At 34.1% G+C, this 19,962-nt stretch overlaps 1 protein-coding gene and 1 long non-coding RNA gene across 2 annotated transcripts in view; both read right to left on the reverse strand.

The window, feature by feature from the left end:
• Positions 1 to 140, reverse strand: part of LOC112035690 (uncharacterized) — a 5,277-nt gene extending 5,137 nt beyond the window's left edge. The window contains exon 1 of the long non-coding RNA XR_010630019.1: positions 52 to 140. This is a non-coding gene — a long non-coding RNA (uncharacterized LOC112035690). The remainder of the gene's footprint in view (positions 1 to 51) is intronic.
• Positions 141 to 13,711: 13,571 nt separating this feature from the next.
• LOC112033805 (tonoplast dicarboxylate transporter) lies at positions 13,712 to 17,817 on the reverse strand. Its single transcript, XM_024066577.2, has 6 exons — positions 17,212 to 17,817; positions 15,628 to 16,105; positions 15,086 to 15,129; positions 14,907 to 15,002; positions 14,206 to 14,719; positions 13,712 to 14,099 (listed from the first exon to the last, which is right to left on the reverse strand). The coding sequence occupies exons 1-6, from the start codon at positions 17,656 to 17,658 to the stop codon at positions 14,065 to 14,067; spliced, it is 1,614 nt and encodes a 537-aa protein (XP_023922345.1). The 5' UTR covers positions 17,659 to 17,817; the 3' UTR covers positions 13,712 to 14,064.
• Positions 17,818 to 19,962: the final 2,145 nt, after the last annotated feature.

Consider the following 19,962-nt stretch of genomic DNA (forward strand, 5'->3'; position numbering starts at 1 on the left):
AAAAAAAAAAAAAAAAACCTACTGTTCAGCTCAAGGAGTGAGGTACCGGACCTTGACCTGAAGTTCTTGCTTGATAGATTTACATCCTGGGCAAATTTTGTTCAAAATCTTTGCAGCTTCGGATAGAAAAAAAGGGTGGACTATGGTGAATGGGAAGTCGATAAACCCAAAATGACCTTAAAAACACAATAACTGCATTACTTTAGAACAATTTCCGGTAGAAGTACAAAGAAAAGGAACTCATCACACAACATAATTTTGATAATAAATGCACATCAAACCTTCACAGTTTTTAGTATCTTTAGCACCACATGTCAAGCATTCATTAGACAGATTTGGGACTCCCAACTTAGGATCAGAGAGGTCACTAACTGCATCAACTGCTAGAACAGATATCTTCTCCTGTTACAATATCACAAAAAGATTCAACGAACAAGTAACAAACACAATAGCAGGGATATATATATATATATATATTCTAAGACTGATTTTAAAAAAAATATATATATATATATATATTCTAAGACTGAACCTGACTTCCGTTTGATTCCTCAAAGTCCAACCTCACCCCTCAATTATCTTAAAACTGGGCTGGTTGATTACTTAACCCAACCCACTGCCATCCCAAATTGGAGATAAGTTACCATTTTTAATTTATTTAGTATTAAAAGCTACTAATTTGCTGGGAATCAAATCATGTGAATGAGTGATGATTCAATCTGCAGACTAGAAGAATTAATGAGAACATTTCTTTTAAAAAAATAACTTCCTTAAAATACTTACTGTATCCTTTTTAGATGCAATATTAAAACATATGCCAGTGAGGAGACCAGATGGGAATTGCTGCTCTTCATACAAATCATTTTCCATGGGAGACTTGCTCTTCATACAAGTCATTGTTCATACAACCTATATAGCAAACCAAAATCATTAAAAGAAAGAAGACTGGACACCCTTAAAAAATTCATCAAATACAGAAATTAATTTTGTAGCAAAGCAATCTGAATAAAAATTGATCTGTATGAAAAGCCTGCTGATTGTAAAATCCAGAAGGCATAACAAGAAGCACGCAAAATGCCCCTCTCACTCCTTTACCAACAAAGTTTATGTGCATGGCATGCCCAAGTACTCATGCCCATTAATTAATCTTGGATGCCTCAAGAAAATGCTATGCTAAGAAGTAAATCGGAAAATTAATAGGAGACTTAAAATAACTTTGGAGATATTTGTATAAATATTTAAAAGCCAACTTCAATCAAAGCCTAACAGATTTAGCTGGTAAAGTCTCTTGGGAGTAGAACTACAGGCCTGATTTAAAAGCCTTTCAAAAAGCTTGTACAGCTACTACTTCACTGAATTGACTAGAAAAGAGATTTAGGGTGGAGGAAGAAAACATGCTTGTCAGTAAACATAGTGAAAACTTTTTAAGAAAATCTAAAAAAATCAATGAGACTAATGGTGCATGAAGTAGAGCCCATTTCAAAAAATGTCGAAGTTTACCAATTTTTGTTCATAAGAAACTTGGATGTTTTCCTAATTTTTTTTTATATATCACGTTACCTCCCATTTTTTTAAATGTAATTTTATAATGTTAACTCCTTTTTTTAGAGTTAAATTTTAAAAAGTCTTTATCAAACTAGCCTTAGTATTATAATTTTTTTTCACTTATTTTAATTTGAAATTTACACTTTTTTTTCCACAAAAATCGCAGATTTAGAACCACTAATATGGCCAAAAAATAAGGCTACCTCTAAAAAATGAACACAAAATAACATTGAAATATGTTTAGTTTTTTATGTGATATGCGACAGTTTTTTTTTTTTTTTTGTTTTTTTTAATTTTTTTAATAGGAAACCGTGGGTGGGATTTTTTTTAAAAAGGTGGGTAGTTTTATTTTTTTAATTTTTTACCCGACTTAGGATAGGTGTTTTTTTAATAGAAAACCGTAGGGTGTTTTTTTTTAGAAGGTGGGATGGTTTTTTAAGGAGAAAGTGGGGATTGTGGAGAGTTTTTATTTTTCACTTTTTTTTTTTGTTAGTTGTCCTATTTTGTATAAAATACTAAAAAAATTCACCCGTGTATTTGTCTGTGTCTAGCAAACTAAAAATTCCTTTTGTAACATAAACTATATTTATCATTTGTATAATTCTATGTCAAATTCAATTTAAAATTTTTTCCATAAGTATTGATAATGTTACGTACCTTATAAAATACTAGCCTCTGAGCACGCGCTCACGCGCGTGCTCAGAGGCTCTTCTATTTTTTGGGGTAAGGGTTAATTTAGGGTATTTATTATAATTTGGGATTACTACATTCTCTAATCACAAAAAAAACAAAAAAATAAAAGCTAGGGGTGTGATGAGTATTCAGAGGCTTTTCTATTTTTTGGGTAAAGGTTAATTTAGAGCATTTATTATACTTTGGGATTACTACATTTTCTAATCACAAAAAAACCTAGGGGTGTGATGAGTTATTTCATGCCAAGTTATGGATATGCGTAAGATGACAACTTTATTTCACCTGTTAACGCATAATACTCATCACACCTCTAGATTTTATTTTTTTGTTTTTTTGTGATTAGAGAATGTAGTAATCCCAAATTATAATAAATACCTTAAATTAACCCTTACCCAAAAAATAGAAGAGCCTCTGAGCACGCGCGTGAGCGCGTGCTCAGAGGCTAGTCAAAATAAAAGGTTTGAATAATTGTCATTTGTTTTGCAGTTGCTATAGATACAAAACAATTTTACAAATTTTTTTATTACAAAATATTGATGTGGCGTGGACCACATTAGTTTTTAAAAATAATTATTAAAGGATATTTTTATTTTTATTTATCAAAATGATATTTATATTTTTTTTTAGTAGGTATGAAACTGGCTTATTTATATCAATAACAATATCATGCAATTTTCAAATTTGTAAACACATATAGTAGGATCAAGTTATTACATCCTTTTATTGTTTTTCTTATTTGTTTATAAAATATAACACTAAATATTAGTACAATTCTTTAAAAGTAAAACTATTAAAATATTGGAGGAAACTAACAATACGTTGTAGTATAACTCGGCTAGTCTATGCTAGGCTTCTTTGTTTGGAATAGACATTTTATTAATTCCAAAATAGCCTACAGCTTACATTTAATTTAAATAGGAGCAAAGCTTAAGAATAATATGGTAAAAATTCATTTCTAAAGCATTGACTTACCACTTTTCTGTTAGTTTTCAATCACTCTATATTTACAGTTTTTTTTTTTTTTTTTGAATTGGCTGCAATTTTTTTTTCTCCAAACGGTTATCTATTTTTTTATTTTAAAATCCACTTTTTACTACGAATCAAAATTTTCAGCTTTTTTAGCATATTTTTTACTTACTGAAAATTGCTTCTACTTAAAAAATGTGTTTTGACTTTTGAACCCTCAAACTTTGTAGGGATGTATACCATGAAAGATTTTGGAGCTTATGTGAAGTTAACAATGGCGAAGCTTATGTGAAGTTAACAATGGCGGAAGTGTATAACAGAATAGAGAGAGAGAGAGAAAAGAGAGAAAATGATCTTTTACTCAGAAATTGGAAAAATAATTATACAAGCTCAAAAATACAGAGTATAACTTAGTTCCTATTTATAGGACCTGGACTAGACCACTTCTAGAACCTTCAACCTACAGATTCATAACGTACCCCTGTAACAGATTCTTTGTGATTCCAGGATTGGCAGTTACCAGGACAGTTATGGAACTCTGGCTCTGGCTCATCTTCAAGAGGAAGCACTCAGTGATGAACAATGCGTACACAGAGGAGAGAAGAGCCAGAGCCTAAATACTAATGTTGAAGAAGCTTTAAACGGCACCGTTCTACTAAAGTAAAAACGTCACCCTCTCAAAGAAAGTGGCAAATTATCTTAAATCTTATTGTGAAAGGAAATATTTTGGTCATATAACAACACTGCTTTGGAATAAAAGACAAGAACTTCACTATAACAAACTTTATTTATTTCGACCCTCTATTATCGAGGGCTTGCTAAAATCTGCCAATACAATCCATAAATACAAATTTGGCTAGTTATATTACTAAACTCTATCTCAGAGGTTATTAAGTCACTAGAATAAGTTAAAACACCCTTGAAATAAATGTGAAAAAAAAAAAAAAAAAAAAAAAGGAGCGGGTAAGTTTTGTATTAAAACGTTTACATTTTTCAGCCCATAACCCTTGATAAAATATGACAAAATTCTCAGCCCTTGAAAAAACCCACAAAAAAAATTTAAAAGGATAGTCACAAAGCAAAAAATTCTATTTAGTTCACTCTTTCACAGAAACTGAGAAAGTACAAATCCAAACTCAGAGAACAAGTTGACGATCGTGGAAATCTCGAAGCCTCTAGAGCTCAACGAACATGGAAATTGCACAGCTCCGATTAGGTACAAATTGATTTTGGCAATTTGTGACTCTTCGTCTCTCCCGTCATGGTGTGCTCAGCAACAACAAAGCATACAAGTTACTCCAATTAGGTACGAATTGATCATTGAAGTCACAAACCCTAATTTCGTCTTTTTTTTTTTGTTAGCCCACACTTTTCATCGATTTCCCCATGATTTTCGTTTCACATTTCTCAGAAAACTGAGCTTATCATCGATTTACCTATTTCAAGTTCTAACTGTTCGACTTTTGTGATTTCATCATTCCAATTGTAATCATAATCTTTGTTTCCTTTACAATTTTGATACAAATATTGATTGATTTTTTTTTTTTTTTGGTGAGTACAGGCACAACTAGATTTGCAAGGCTCAATCCAAGAGATTGCTAGTATTGGTTGTATAGGAACTGTGCTTTAGACACCCTATAAGATTTTGCTCTTTTTAATATAATTTTCTGTGCATATGGCCTTGATTTATTTCCTAATATAATTTGCACATTCAATAACTAGGAATTTAGTTAATATTAGTTATACATTTTTTCAATCAATGTTTGCTATATTGTATGTATTTGAACTTGGGTATTAGTTATGGATATTTTCAATCAATTTTTGTCATATTGTATGTGTGTATTATGTTGAACTGCTTTGGCTTTCTGCTTTGAATATAAAAGTTGTCCCAGTCATGTGTGCTAACCAAATAGAAGTTGGCAACAGGAGTGCATTATGAAAGTAGGTACACAGGAATCCTTGTAATCAAGAGTTTTCTAAGAATACTTGATCCATACTTTGTTAACATGGGCATTATAAATGAGAGAATACATAATTCTAACAAAAGAATTGTAGTTTGAGTGATTGATGAAGTTATTGACAAGGGAATTACCATTTGATAACTAGATATGCAGCATTGTACCATATTTCATCTAAGGTGAAGATGAGGATAAGTTAAATGTTTTTTCTAATGAAGATCCATGCCCATGTTCTAAATCTGGCTTGGAAAATTTTGGAACTCAAACTAGTCCATTTACAATACAGGATAACATGATTATTATAGCCATCATAGCATCACTAGTTTTTTTGCTCATCACTTGCATATTAAATGCCTCAAAACCTTGGCTAGTTTTACATGTTATCTTATGTGACATACTCATCCTTTTTATTTTGGTTGTAGAGTCTGCAGTAGCTCTGCTTCGACATCGAAATTACTGGATTTCTGGTTATTCATCTGTGAGTCAAATATTCTAAAGGTTTTGATGATATTTTAGTAGCCTTTAAAGTTCACAATTTTTCTTCATCATTATATAACTTAGAAGTATAATCTTCAAAGTGATCTTAGTAAGATATTGCTTTAATGTTGTTATTAAAATTAAAGCCAGTATTCTAAACCATTGTTTTAAGCTTCTTCTTGTTGTGCATAGCATTTGAAAAACATCTCCTTTCCAAATTTAATTCATTGAAACAGCTCCAATTTCAGACTTACTACAAGAACACAATCTTTATGGCTTATGAGTTGATTTTTATAGGAGTTAGATAGGATTCTAACATGATTTCTCTTTGGTTTCAATTTAGGGATTTTGTGTATTTTGGGGGAAATTTTGTTTCTAATGAATCTGATGTGATGAAAGACTTAAATAAAACTTAGGTGTAATGTGTAAATTGTGATGCATAATTTTTAAATAATAAAATAGTTGTCATATCACCTAAAAAAGTCATATCATTGTTTCGTTAGCCACAAAGGCAAGGAGACTAATGATAGTTAGTGAAAGGACAAATAATACTTAATTTTAAAACTTAAGGGACCAATAAGAGTCATTTGAAACTTTAGGGACTGAAAGTGTTAATCATAAGAATATATGTTAAATAGGACACACGAATATATACATATCTACAAACATAAAGTTATGTATATGTTTATGTTTCTTGTATGGAGTTAGATAGGATTCTAACATGATTTCTCTTTGGTTTCAATTTAGGGATTTTGTATATTTTGGGGGAAATTTTGTTTCTAATGAATCTGATGTGATGAAAGACTTAAATAAAACTTAGGTGTAATGTGGAAATTTTGTTTCTAATGAATCTGATGTGATGAAAGACTTAAATAAAACTTAGGTGTAATGTGTAAATTGTGATGCATAATTTTTAAATAATAAAATAGTTGTCATATCACCTAAAAAATTCATATCATTGTTTCGTTAGCCACAAAGACAAGGAGACTAATGATAGTTAGTGAAAGGACAAATAATACTTAATTTTAAAACTTAAGGGACCAATAAGAGTCATTTGAAACTTTAGGGACCGAAAGTGTTAATCATAAGAATATATGTTAAATAGGACACACGAATATATACATATCTACAAACATAAAGTTATGTATATGTTTATGTTTCTTGTATGCATTACATCTGAAGTAAACTTCATACTTATAAAAATCATAAATTAACTTAGAATTTTTATTTTTATTAATCAAAATGATGTTTGTTAGCATTTTATTGTTGGAAAATCCCATAAATTTGATTGTAACCACAATTCAAGTTTTGATATCATTCATTTATTGTGTGGGGGCCTTTTGTCTATTGGGTTAAGATAGATTGATCCCGGTTAATTAACATAATTACCCAAGTTGATTAATTATGTCAAATTATATGCAAATTGTGGAGGCACCAACAAATCATGAAATAACTAATACGCATCAGAAAATAAATTAACAAGGTGATTTGTTGACAAATGGGAAAAATCTCTCACAAGGCAAAAACCTCACTGGGTGAATTTAAGGTCACCACTCCCACGAATCCATTAATCAATAATCAAGCAGTTACAAGTATGAGTAATCTTACCACTACCTTGGCCTATTCCAAAATACCAACCTATAGTTGAACTTTCGCTTTAATATCCAATTGAACTTGATATTGTAGTAGTCTTCTTTACTTTGTTGCACAAATCTCCAATCTGTGACTAACTTCTTTGCACAGATCTCAATACGTGAGTAACTCCAGCAACTTGAATAATTGTTGTTGGCTACAAAATTCTTCACTTTATCAACAATGAAAATCAGGAAGCACTTGGTTACAAAACCCTAAAGCGTACAAATGCAATAGCTTCACATAGAGTATATGAGTTCTAAGTCTTTGGTTTCGTATATCATAACTTTTAAAATAAGCCTTATATATGACTAGAGTTATGAGAAAAGAAACCTTAATTATCCAAGTCATCATGGGCCGAATTTCAGATCTGGAAATTCTAAAATTATAGATCTAGATAGACTGAGCTTGTGTCGAGCTTCTCTATTAAAATTCGATATTAGCATCTGTCGAGCTTTTGTCAAGACGTAATGAAACAATTTTTTCTTCACTTGTTTCTTGGATCAACCTTCATGTCTTTAATGATACCACTTGATATTTTTAAACAACATACTTCTTGATATATCAAACCTAACTTAGATCTACCTAATTACAAGTAAAGTGCGTTTTGTTAGCCAATTACATAAAAAATATGACCCTAACATTGTCCTATTGGGCTGAGTCTGTTCTGCTAGGCTAAGGCCTATTCTAGTGTAGGTTGGAAAGTTGGGTCTGGCCCACTATTCTAGCAGGACCTTGCTAAAGGGTCAGTCTTTGCACAAACCCAACATCTAAAAACAAAGACAACAACTATTAACAAATGAATGTATATTAATTCACAAATGTTAGCACGCGTTTATAGATTCAAAAGCAAATATCTTGTGGCAGAAGGATAAGTTACATTGGGGAAAATTAATTAAGGATGTAATTAACATAACTAGTCTAGCAGAATGCAATGACACAATAGAATGTAAAAATAATACAGTAGAATATAAGAATGACACAGTAGAATGTAAAATGATAAGTCTTTCCGTGAGAAGTGAACCAAAGAGAACCTGAACCCCAACTTGGACAACCTTGCTATTAGGCTAAGATATCAAAGTTGTGTATTCTAGGGAATGGGCCTAGATGGCTACTTGTTGTTGCTTTGAGATTTCAAAGAATGGGTTTGTTGTAAGAGGGAGAGAAAAGATAGCCTATTGATGTATGCATTTCTGTCGTGTTTTCTCTCTTTTCTTTTTACTTCACTATTTTCTTTTTTCTCTATAATTTCCCTTTTAGTTCTCTCTGTTTTCTTGCCTTAGTCACTATCCCCATCCATTTATGGCTATTGTTCCTATTTATACTGATTCAAGCCTATTGAATTTCTCTATTTTACCCCTATGGCTCACCAACCATTTTTGCCTACTATGAACACCTCTTCAAAGCTGCCCATTACCCTATTGGTTGTTTGGCCACTACTACATCTAGCCATGCTCATTACATTCTCTCTCTTCCACTACCCAATTCCACGAAAAATCCTAATTTGTTTGGTTTTGTCATGAGCCTTTCCCCCTTGCTTAAACGGATAAGGCTTTGGGTCTCTCTTTACTCACCTCTCTGGCATGCATCAAGTGATCCCAACCGTCTACCACCTATTTTGGGCAAAGATGTCACCCAAAATAGGCCTTGGCAGGATACCGGAAATAGGTCATTCTCTCCCCTCCACCAAACCACACCCTTTGTAAATCCCTTGACCATGGGCCCACCTCCCTTACATTAGCTGGGTACAGGTTGGTGGTGCTCCAGCCATAGTGTGGTTGTTCAACTACTCTCTATTTTTATTTTCTTTCTTTCCCAAGTTGTTTCTATTATAGCTGCTTAATTTTTTTCTCATTTTGCTCCTGTATTCTCTCTACCCGTGCTTATCTTTCATGGAGGATGGCATGGGTTTATTGGGCTTGCCCCACTTTTGCCTCTTCTTGGGCTTGTGGGTCTACCTACTGAAACTAATTAAAAAAAAAAGAAAAAGAAAAAAAGCATTATGGAGAATTTTGCTTAAGCAAAAGTGAAGCTCGCTCAAGAAAAAAATGAAACTCACTCAAGCGTAAGAGAACCTTACTTGAAAAAAAAACCCACAACTTCACCTAGATAATGGTTCTTTTGTGTCATCTTTTCTAAACCCTAATTTTACACCTACATAATGCTTCTCTTACACAAATTTTCAATATATAAGAGGCTGCGACACCATGAGCTATTGAAAAATATATTGTGCCTCTTATCTATTGATCAAATTCGCTAAACCATTTTACCCACTCTACTTATGATCTCAAAGTAGGTGTATGAGAAATTAAAACCACTGAATATGATGAGCTATCAATTCATTTACTTCATAGAAATCGAATACCTGCAGCCAGATCTTTCTTGGTGTAAACACCCTATTTTGTAATAGTATATAATCTTTGGTCCCTGACACCAATGAGAAGCTTGACACTTTTCAACTAAGGGTAATTGAAGCATTTTCGATAATTCGAAGGTAATCACAACTCAAAAGTGTTCAAATTACTTTGAAAAATGACATTTTCTCACTATTTTGCCAATATCTTTTTAACCACAACGAATTTTTTAGTGAGTTTTTCCCCTTATAAAGTAAAAACTCAGTGCTTCAAAATGGACACCAATTTGGCCTAATTGGGATTAAAAATGAGCGAGTTAAGCTTGTTTGAAGTCAAGAAAGCAATGTTATCAAGAAATTAGAGTTCCACATGAGGCTACATGCATAGACCCAAAATTGCAAATGAAAGCTTCATGGTTAGGTCCACAGCTTCACCCCAGAAGCCCGAAACATCCATATTTGGGATCAAAACTCTTCAATATTCAAGTAAGTGCAATTTAAATGCCTAAGAGGCTCTAAAACCTCTAAAAGAGCCTAAAACCCCTAATTTGATCTCTAAAAATACACTATTATGCCTCCATTTCAAGAGGAGGCTAGAGTCTTTTTACTATATTCTTCATTTTAAAAAAAAAAAAAAAAAAATCCTATTTTTCCCTGATATATGTTAATCTGGATTTGTGTTAATTATATTCAGTTTCAAGGAATTTCATTGTGTTCTTCTTAGTTTTTGTGTTCAATTTTCTTGTTAATCAATCTTAACATATATATGAAAGTATATTCCTACAAGATGGGTGCATACGCATCTTGAGACTACATATGTAGGATTTTGATCTTGTGCACGCAAGCTTGAGATTGCATATGCAACCAGAACCTAAAATTGATAAATGTCATGCATCAATCAATCTATTTGATTTTTCACATGCTTAATTAATTGGTTTGATTATGAATCCCTAAATCTAGGTTAATAATTACTTGTATCATTGTTTTCCTTTTCTTTTTTTTTTAGAGATAAAAACAATATGATGCTAACTCGGCAACTTGAACACCCTCTCTTCCTTAAACCCCCAAGTACTTTGTTCATGGGAATGTGCTAATTTAGCTACAAGGCTATTGGCTAGTTTCCTTAATTGACTTTGAATACAATACGCTTCTTCCTCGTCAGTGCATATGAATGTAATTTAATCTGATTTAATCACTAACTTTCCTTTAATATAATAAATTGCATGATAACAAGTAATTTAACAATTTATTTATAACTAATCGCAGACCCACGCGAAGCGTGGGAAAAAACAATTATTTTGTAATTGTAATATATTGTATAATTTGTACTCTAAAATTTGTTGAACATAATTTGCTCTCCCTAAAAATTAAACAATTGCTATTCGGTCCAATTAGGCCTACTTCAGTACATTTTGGTCCATTTGGTCAATTTTGGCCCCCTTTGGCTCATTTTGCACTAATTGGCCTTAAAATGATTCTTTTTGTAGATTGCCTTTTCAAGTTTAGCTAAAAAATTCTTTTTTTTTTTCCCCTTAATTTTTAGGCTGAAAAGTATGAATTTTTTTTAATAGTTTCGAGTTAAAAAATACAAACAAAATAAACATTGTAAATTAGAAATATGACCCTAAAAATGATAAATATTCAAAAATCCTATTTGGTCCATTTTGTCCTCTTCGGTCACTTTGGTTCTATTTGGTCTACGTTGGTCTTATTGGGTCCATTCGGTCCACATTGGTCCTATTCTATCCACTTCAGTCCTATTCAGTTCACATTGGTCCTATTCAATTCATTTGAATCCTATTTGGTCCACATTGGTCCTATATAATCCACTTCAGTCCACATTTGTCATATTCAGTCCATTCAGTCCACTTTGGTTCTATTCGGTCCACATTGGTCCTATTTGGTCCATTATGTCCACTTCGGTCCAATTCATTCTATATTGGTCCTATTTAGTCCTCTTTGGTCCTATTTTGTTCATTCTATTCACTTCAGTCCTATTTAGTCCATATTAGTCCTATTCGGTCCATATGTCCACTTTGGTCCTAATCTGTCTGTTCATTCTTATTTGGTCCTATTCAGTCCACCTTGTTCCCATTTGGTCCATATGGGTCCACTTTGATCCATTTTGGTCCACTTCGGTCCATTTTTATGTATTTATATATAAGGAAGAGATATGTTTGAGTTGAGAGTACCTATTCTAAATCTAAATTTATTTAAAAATTGGGTAAATTCCACTAACATGCTCTGGGATTTAGGCTGATGCCAACTAGGTTCAAAATTTTTCAAAACTAACCAATTTGGTCCCTAAAGCCAACTTAGTCTCTAAAAAGTTAGTTATTTTTCTCAACTATTTTAGGAACTAAATTGGCTTTAGGGATTGATGGGACTGACGAAGTAGATCTTGTAAGAGGTAAGTTGGACCGACGAGGAAAGTCTTCAATGACGAGAAAACACGTTACTAACGGGGACAACATTTCATTCAATACCATCAGTAAATGACAGGGACGGTTACAAACCCAGTTTGACAGACCGTTGGGACCTAATTAAAGTCACATGATGAGGCCAGGAAGCGTTACCCAGAGGGAAGTTAAACCTCCATAAATTACCCAACAGCTAGAACCTACAACAACATATATAAATCCCTCACACTCTCCCACGGAAGAGGTATGAACATATTGAGATTGATGCTATTTGATTGCTTATTTTTGTAATTCTTGACACTAACTTTAGCATCGGAGACGTTATGGCAGACACCACACCGGTGACCGTCCTTAAGAAAACACCCTTACTAGAGGCCCAAGATCGTCCCTGTCTGCATTCATTGACTGACGAATTCACACTTCATCAGGGACCAAATTGGTTAGTTTTGAAAAGTTTTGGACCTGAATGGCATTAGTCTAAACCTCGGGGGGTATGAATAAAATTTATCCTAAAAAATATATAGATCTCAAACTCATAGTATCTAAAATCTTAAGCAAAACTTTTTTTTTTTTGTTACACTTTTATTGAGCCACAGTTACGTAACATTTTAGTCCACTTCAATCTGTCTAAATTTAAGTGAAAGTCTTTCTAAACCTTAAGATTATGAATATACAAATCTAATCTTTAAAGCAATTTCTTATTTGTTTTAACGTCATTACTTTTAAATGAATTATATGAAGTTGATTATATCTTCAAGCAAAATATATATATATATATATGTGTGTGTGTGTGTGTGTGTGTAATTTTTATTTAAATAAATTATTCAAAATTTTCATTCTCTTAAAAGAAATTATTATGATAATCAAAACTCATAACAAACTTATACTGAATATATATAATTCCATAAATTTCTTTGAATAGAAATGTTAGTGAACTTATGGTCCGTTTGGACTGAGAGTGACTGAGGGGAGTAAAGTAAAGTTGGTCCAAAATTAGCTTATTTTCAATCAACTCTACTCTCCTCCCCTCCCTCCTCCCTCCTCCCTCAATCCAAACGGGCTAATACTAGTTGAGGCATTGAGGGCAAACAAATTATGTGATTTGAATGAGAAGCTCACTAAGAGAAACTTTGGAAGGAACTTACAAAGAGAAAACTCAAAGATGAGCTCACAGTCTTAAATATAAGCTCTGGGATGAGGTTTCCAAACAGAGTAGGCACAAAGAATTCAAGCTCTCTCAATAATCTTTATGGTGGCTGCAGCCACTCCCAAATGAAATCGTGCATCAATGGTTGTTTATGTAGATGAAACCTAGGTTAAAACATTGGTTCAGTAAACTCAATCACTATTTTCTGCAATCTCGCTCAAGTGAACTTACTGGTTGAACAATATATAATGAAGCTATTTTGAACAACCCTCATTAACACTTGTTTTGACATAGAAATTAGTCAACACTCCTAAAATCTAACACTGCATGTAAGCAACGAATCATTATATAATTTATATACAATTAAAAAAAAAAATCCAGAATAAGATGGTTAAAAATACAGTAATATGCTTCTAGCACCACAGCTCGAATCCCTCCACTCTTGAACTTCCAAACACTTTGTGCATGGGGCTACAAGACTCTTGGCATTTATATACAAAGCTTGAATGAATCACAGACATCCAATTTAAATATTTCGTTTATACATTTCATAGTAGTGAAAAATTTTCAAACATTGCTCCAACTTGAGGAGCAAGCAGTCATTAGATATACAGACTATTGCTACATAAAAATATAAAATTGAAATGCACGAGCACAAACAACCGGTGAAAAATATGGGGGAAAAGAATGAGAACTGCACCCTTTTATATCTATTTCTCTAGTCATATTCTTTCCTTCTGTATACAGTGAGCCTTTTGTTTGCCAAGGAATAATAACGCATTGTTGTCTATGGATTGCTACTGATCTTTCACATGATGCTTTATTCTTTTGCTTGAGAATTTGCCAGAAATTGGATTGGGAGTTTGCCAGTTGTTAAACATCTTTATTTGTCTCAAAAACATAAGCTCCTGCAATACAAATTGGTTAGTCACTTACAAACAGAGACAAATGTAATCTTTTTAATCAAACAAAAATATCAAACAGTAAGCTGATGAGTGGAAAGGGATTAATCACCAAGTGTAGGCATCAAAAGGGTCAATGCAGCAATTCCTGCAATCTTGAGTGGCAATCCAATCTTGATCATGTCTATCATTTCAATGTGTCCAGTTGTAAACCCGACAACGTTTGAAGGAGTTGCCGTTGGAAGCAAGAAAGCAAATTGTGCACCAATTGCTCCCGGAACCATAAGAAGCAGAGGGTGTAAATGCATACTTTTTGCTATTTGGATGAGAAGAGGAACTACTAGTGTGGTAGTTGCATTGTTTGATGTGATGAATTCGGTGATGATACTGCTTATCAGGCACACAGCAGGGGCAACGGCTAAATAAGGAGCCCTCTCCAAGAAATCTAAGGTTTCAGACAAGATGTTGGCAAGGCCGCTGGACTCCACTCCCTCAGCTATGGCAAAGCCAGCTCCTAGAAGCAAAATAAGGCTCCAGGGTAGCTTCTTGCATTTGTTCCAATCCATCAGCTTCTCTCCCTTTTCTTTTTTGTTTGGAATTATGAATAATAAGGTTGCCATCATCACCTGCATGATTATGAATCACCCTAAGTTTAGAATCAAGTTTGTTCCAACTTCCAAGGGAAGGAATGTCAATTCGATGATGTCTCTACATATTTATTTGGTTTAGTGATTTCAGCAACTAATTCCTCCTTCAAGCCCATTGTAATTCATTTTTTGAAAATTTATGCAACTCATGAGTAATTGTGCTCACACTAACTGTTCCATCACCAACGCGGCCATTGAAAAGAACTCCCCAGCCAGGAATGTCATCTGTTATGCTCTTTGTCATCCACAAAACTATTAGTATCTGCAGCAACACATTTTGTTAATCCAAAGGCATTCGTAAAATTAGTTTCTATGGTCAACATATTACAATATTTTGCAACGCACCGAAAACACAGCCAGCACCATCTTCTCAGCAAAAGCCATTGGACCTGGTCCGTTCAAAGTAATAGTCACAAATTGATCAGGCTAATTTCAAAATATACAGAGACAAAAACATTATTTCACTTATGTCACATATTCATTTCATCCTATTTTCATTGTACAAGGCATTGCAACTATTAAAGTCAAAAATGGACTCCATTGATTGAATGTGCATAGCTAACACCCAGACAGTTTACATATTTCTATCAATTGTCCAAAGTCCCAAGAAATTGACAAGTGTTAATGGTATATATAACGCAATGGTTGCAATAATGGAAAGTATGAGAATCAAAGCATTTTGGCTAAAGTATTCACAACTACTAATGAGGCATGTTGTAATTGATGCAAAATAAAATAGTATTAGCGATGATACTATGTAAGAACGATATTGTGTTACCTAAAACAAGTAATGAAATAAATTGTGAAAGAGACTTGTGTGTGAAGTCACAAACCCAAAATAAATATATATATAAAAAAAAAATTGTTAAGAGATATATAAGTCTTACCCAAAAGTTCAAGCTCCCTCTTCAAATGGGATTTGTCCAAATAAGCAGAGAGAGCCCTGCCTGAACCCTTTGAGCAATACAACAAACAAAGGATACCCCACAAAGCAACGAAAAGCAAGAAAGCAAAAGGGAACCCAAAAAAGAACCATTGGTTGAAGCTGATAGGCTCTTCATGAGGAAAATACTTCTTCCACATCCCCACCAATATGAGATTGACACCTGTCCCAGTAAGTGTGCTCATCCCACCAATAGCCGTAGAGTAAATCACACCCAGAATCACAGCCCTACAGAACTTGTTTTCAACGTCCGATTGAGCGGGCCCCGTTGGTAAACGCTGAATGATCCCAGTGGCCACGGGCATCATCAGCACCGCAGCTGCCACGTTGTGCATCCACATGCTGACGAAAGCTGTGGTAGCACAGATTCCGAGAAGGAGGAGTGGTGGATTTAGTGAATCCCCACAAAAGACAATGGTTATCTGTATTGTCCCACGTGTTTATTTTGGTAAGTTTAGAGTTTAATACTTTATCATGAAAACTTGGCAGTAAAATTAGCTAAAAGAGCTTCTCAAAAAAAAAAAGAGCTAAAAAAGACACGTTGCGTCCCATACAATAAAAAAAAAGCCACGTTGTACAATAAAGTGGATGCTTCATGATTTCTAGTATGGGTCCAAGATTCCAAGTGTCTAATTCAAAAAAAAAAAAAGAAAAAAAAGAAAGATTCCAAGTGTCTAACTGCTAATGGGGGGTGTGTTCAATTATTATTATTATTATTATTTTTTATGGGAGGTGTGTTCAATTATTTGAGAGAGAGAAACGGAGACCAATCAAAAATAAAAGAGAATTATTGGAGAGAGTGCGTGAGAGAGAAAAATTCGTATATTCTTTTTCTTACATTTTCTTCTAAAACCAGTTTTTGATGGGTAGATCTTAGGATTTGTCAAATTTTTGACTCTATAGCATATAATACGAATTTTCAACAATTAACACATCACAAATTTCTTGGTTTTTTTAATTTATTTACATATATGACTGTTGAAATGACAAATTTTGATGGTGTACCATAAAAATAATGTCGGTATGATTAAGTAAAAATGCTGATTCATATGTTATAAAATTGATTGTGTCATCAACATTCTTGATATTTCTTTTGTCATGGGATGAGTTAAGAAAAAAGAAATCAACAAAAAAAAGAAATATCAATCAAACTCCAATAGTTGGCTTGTATTTCTTGAAAATTCTAATTGAATTATTTAAATACCATATTCCCTAAAGATACTAAAAGCAAATTCCACATCCAAAAACCAATTATAACAAGGCCCTTGAATGCAAAACCACAATTTACCAACAATCAAAATGGAAGTGGGTTTTACCACCGGGCCTTGTGGCTTACCCGGTTCACCTGGTGACCGTCAGCTCAAGGGTTGTAGCCCCTGCAACAAACAATTACCCCCCAAAAAAAAAAAAAAGAAAAAAAAAGAAGAAGAAGAAGAAGAAGAAGAAGAAGAAGGAAGTGGGTTTTTGAGAAAGCAAATAGATAATTAAAGAAGTGGGAAAAAAAAATTGAAGTTAAGTAGGAACTCACTTTAAAAGCCAGTCTTCTGTGTATGTTATAATGTTCAACAGCAAGGACAAGTATGAAGCTTCCTAACACGAGAGCAATCACATCATCCATGTAAGAGTGCGCAACATGATCAGCAGAAGAAATCCCAAAAAGTGGGAAGAGAAAGAGAGGAGACATGGAGGTCACGGGCATAGGCACAGCCTCAGTGAGCCACCAAGCAAAGACCCAAGCAAGAATGGCCAACATGTTTGTGCTAGTCACGGGTCCATCAAGCTTAACAAAAAGACATACAATTGTGCTCAAAAGCGGTCCCAAGAGGATGTAAAAGTTTTTTAGTGTGAGAATGGAGGAAATAGAGGAACGGAAACTGAGTCTCCGTTGCGGTGGATCACCATGGAGAGGGAGAAGTGGGGTTTTGGGGTCATCGGAGATGGGATGAGCCAATTGATCATGGTCATTGTTGATCATTTTGAAGCTAGAGAGAGGGAAAATGGTTGAAAGGATTGGAAGAGAACGTGTATTTATTTATGGTTTGATAACGAGTTGGCTTTTTCTTTGGATATTAGTGGTGGACAAGTTCAACTCTCTCTTTTGCAGGCAGCTGTGTTGTTTGTTTTCTCTTGCAGTTGTATTGTTTTTTTTTTTTTTTTTTTTTTTTGAGTTGAGTTGTGTGGTTTGTATTTAGCTAATCAATGTGAATTATTTGGGATAAGCGGTGACTAGCTTACGTAATGAACAGCAGATTCGAACTAGGAAATGTCTCAACAAAAAGTTCCCATACGGCTATTCTTCATACGTGTGTAGGTCCCGCCAAGCAGTTTTTTTTTTTTTTTTTAGATTTATTATAACGGGAGATTTATACGATGATTCTCCATCTCATATAAATAAACACGTGTATTTAGACAAATGATAAAGAGTAATTCTTAAAAGTGAGACGTCATAATTAAGTGTTACTCGTGTGAATTCTATCTTGTTTGCCACACATTACGGTGGGGTAAGGACGAAATGGGTAATTATCCATAAAATGCTAACAATATAATTAGTTGTCAAGGTTTTCAAACTATTTTTTTTTTAGCACCTCGAGTCTCAAAAAATCGAGTTATGCGCTCATATCTCGAGTTTTTAATGCTCGATTTTTATAGTTTGACCTGCCCCAGTTCCACGTAGCATCCCACGTGGAACTCGAGTTTTTGAGGCTCGAGGTCTAAGCCCACACGCCCACAAAAGTAACCAGAAAAAAATTAGAGCATGAAGAAAAAAATAGAGCATGAAGGAAAAAAAAAAACCCCGAAGAAGAAGGAAGAAGCCGCAAGCCAGAAGAAAAAAAAAAAAAAAGGAAAACCAGAAAGGCCGGCGCGACCGGGGCGTGCAGTCGCCGCGGCCAGGGTCGGCGCGACCCAGGCCGCGCGAGGCCAGGGTCGGCGCGACCCAGGCCGCGCGAGGCCAGGGTCGGCGCGACCCAGGCCGCGCGAGGCCTGGGTCGCGCGAGACTGGCCGCGCGAGCCCGCCTGGTCCGCGCGAGGCCTGGGTCGCCGCGAGACCCTTGGGCCGCGCGAGGCCTGGTCGCGCGCGACCCTGGCCGCGCTGCGGCGCCGGTTGCGCCGGCCTGGGGTTGCCGGCCTTCTCTTTTTTTTTTTTCTGATGAGCACAGGTATTTCAGCATCTTTTTCTAGATTCTTTCTCTCTCTCTCTCTGATCTGAACTTTTTTTTTTGGGTATTTTGGTTTGTCTCTCTATGATTTAATTTTTCTTTTTTTTTGGGTATTTTGGTTGATAGAAGAGGGACTTAGATTTTTTATTTGAAAATCGAGTTTCTGAGACTCGAGGTCCACGTAGACGCCACGTAGACGCCACATAGACCTCGAGTCTTAGAAACTCGAGATCCAAACTCGACTTTCTGAGACTCGAGGTGCTACTAATCAATATTGTTTCTGAACCGAACTAACTAACTAAATAGTTATAGAAAAAAAAATAGTTACCCATTTCGTCCCTCTGGGTATATTAATGTAATGGCCGAATGGATTTTCTTCCGTTTGGACCCACCTACTGTTCTGCTTTTCTTTTTGGAGAAGTCGGACTCAACACTTAATTTGAAGAATTAATTTTAGACTCTAGAATATGAAAGAAGCAGTGCTGTCACATGGAAACAATTTTTTTAAAATTTTTAATTAAAAACATGTCACGTCATTCCGTTAGTCACGTAAGTAACACCGTTAATAGCAGTTAGTAAAATGACCAATACAACTCAGTTTTAAAACTTAAGGAACTAATTGTGCTCGCTTCAAACTTGAGGGACTAATTGCGCACACAGGGTAAACTTCAAGGACCAATAGTGTAGTTTCGCCTAAATTAATTATTTTATTATTTATATTATTATTTAAGGGGTTTCTCTTATTTAGATTCTTATTTTTTCTGTTAAAAAATGTCTCTTTATTTTTATGTTTAAATAGAGACAAAATTAAATGATAATTTGGTAAAAATACAACTTTAACTATAACTAAAATATTGCCTAAAAAATAGGATTACTCTCCTGTTAATTTTGAAATTTCTTTATCCACTTATAAATTAGATTCTCCAAATAAAAATTATATATATAAAATAAAAACACAATTTTTTTTTACTACAAAATAGGATCACTAAAAATAAAAAAGCCTTATGCACGAAGTGTGTGTGATGAGGCTAGTGTTGGATTATAGTTTTAATCTCATTTTTTATTTTTTAGAAAGAAGAACTATCTAATTAAATTAGGGATATTAATTATAATTTATGCAA

The sequence above is a fragment of the Quercus suber genome, unplaced genomic scaffold (genome assembly GCF_002906115.3).
Source record: "Quercus suber isolate HL8 unplaced genomic scaffold, Cork oak 2.0 scaffold_130, whole genome shotgun sequence".
Lineage (NCBI taxonomy): Eukaryota > Viridiplantae > Streptophyta > Magnoliopsida > Fagales > Fagaceae > Quercus > Quercus suber.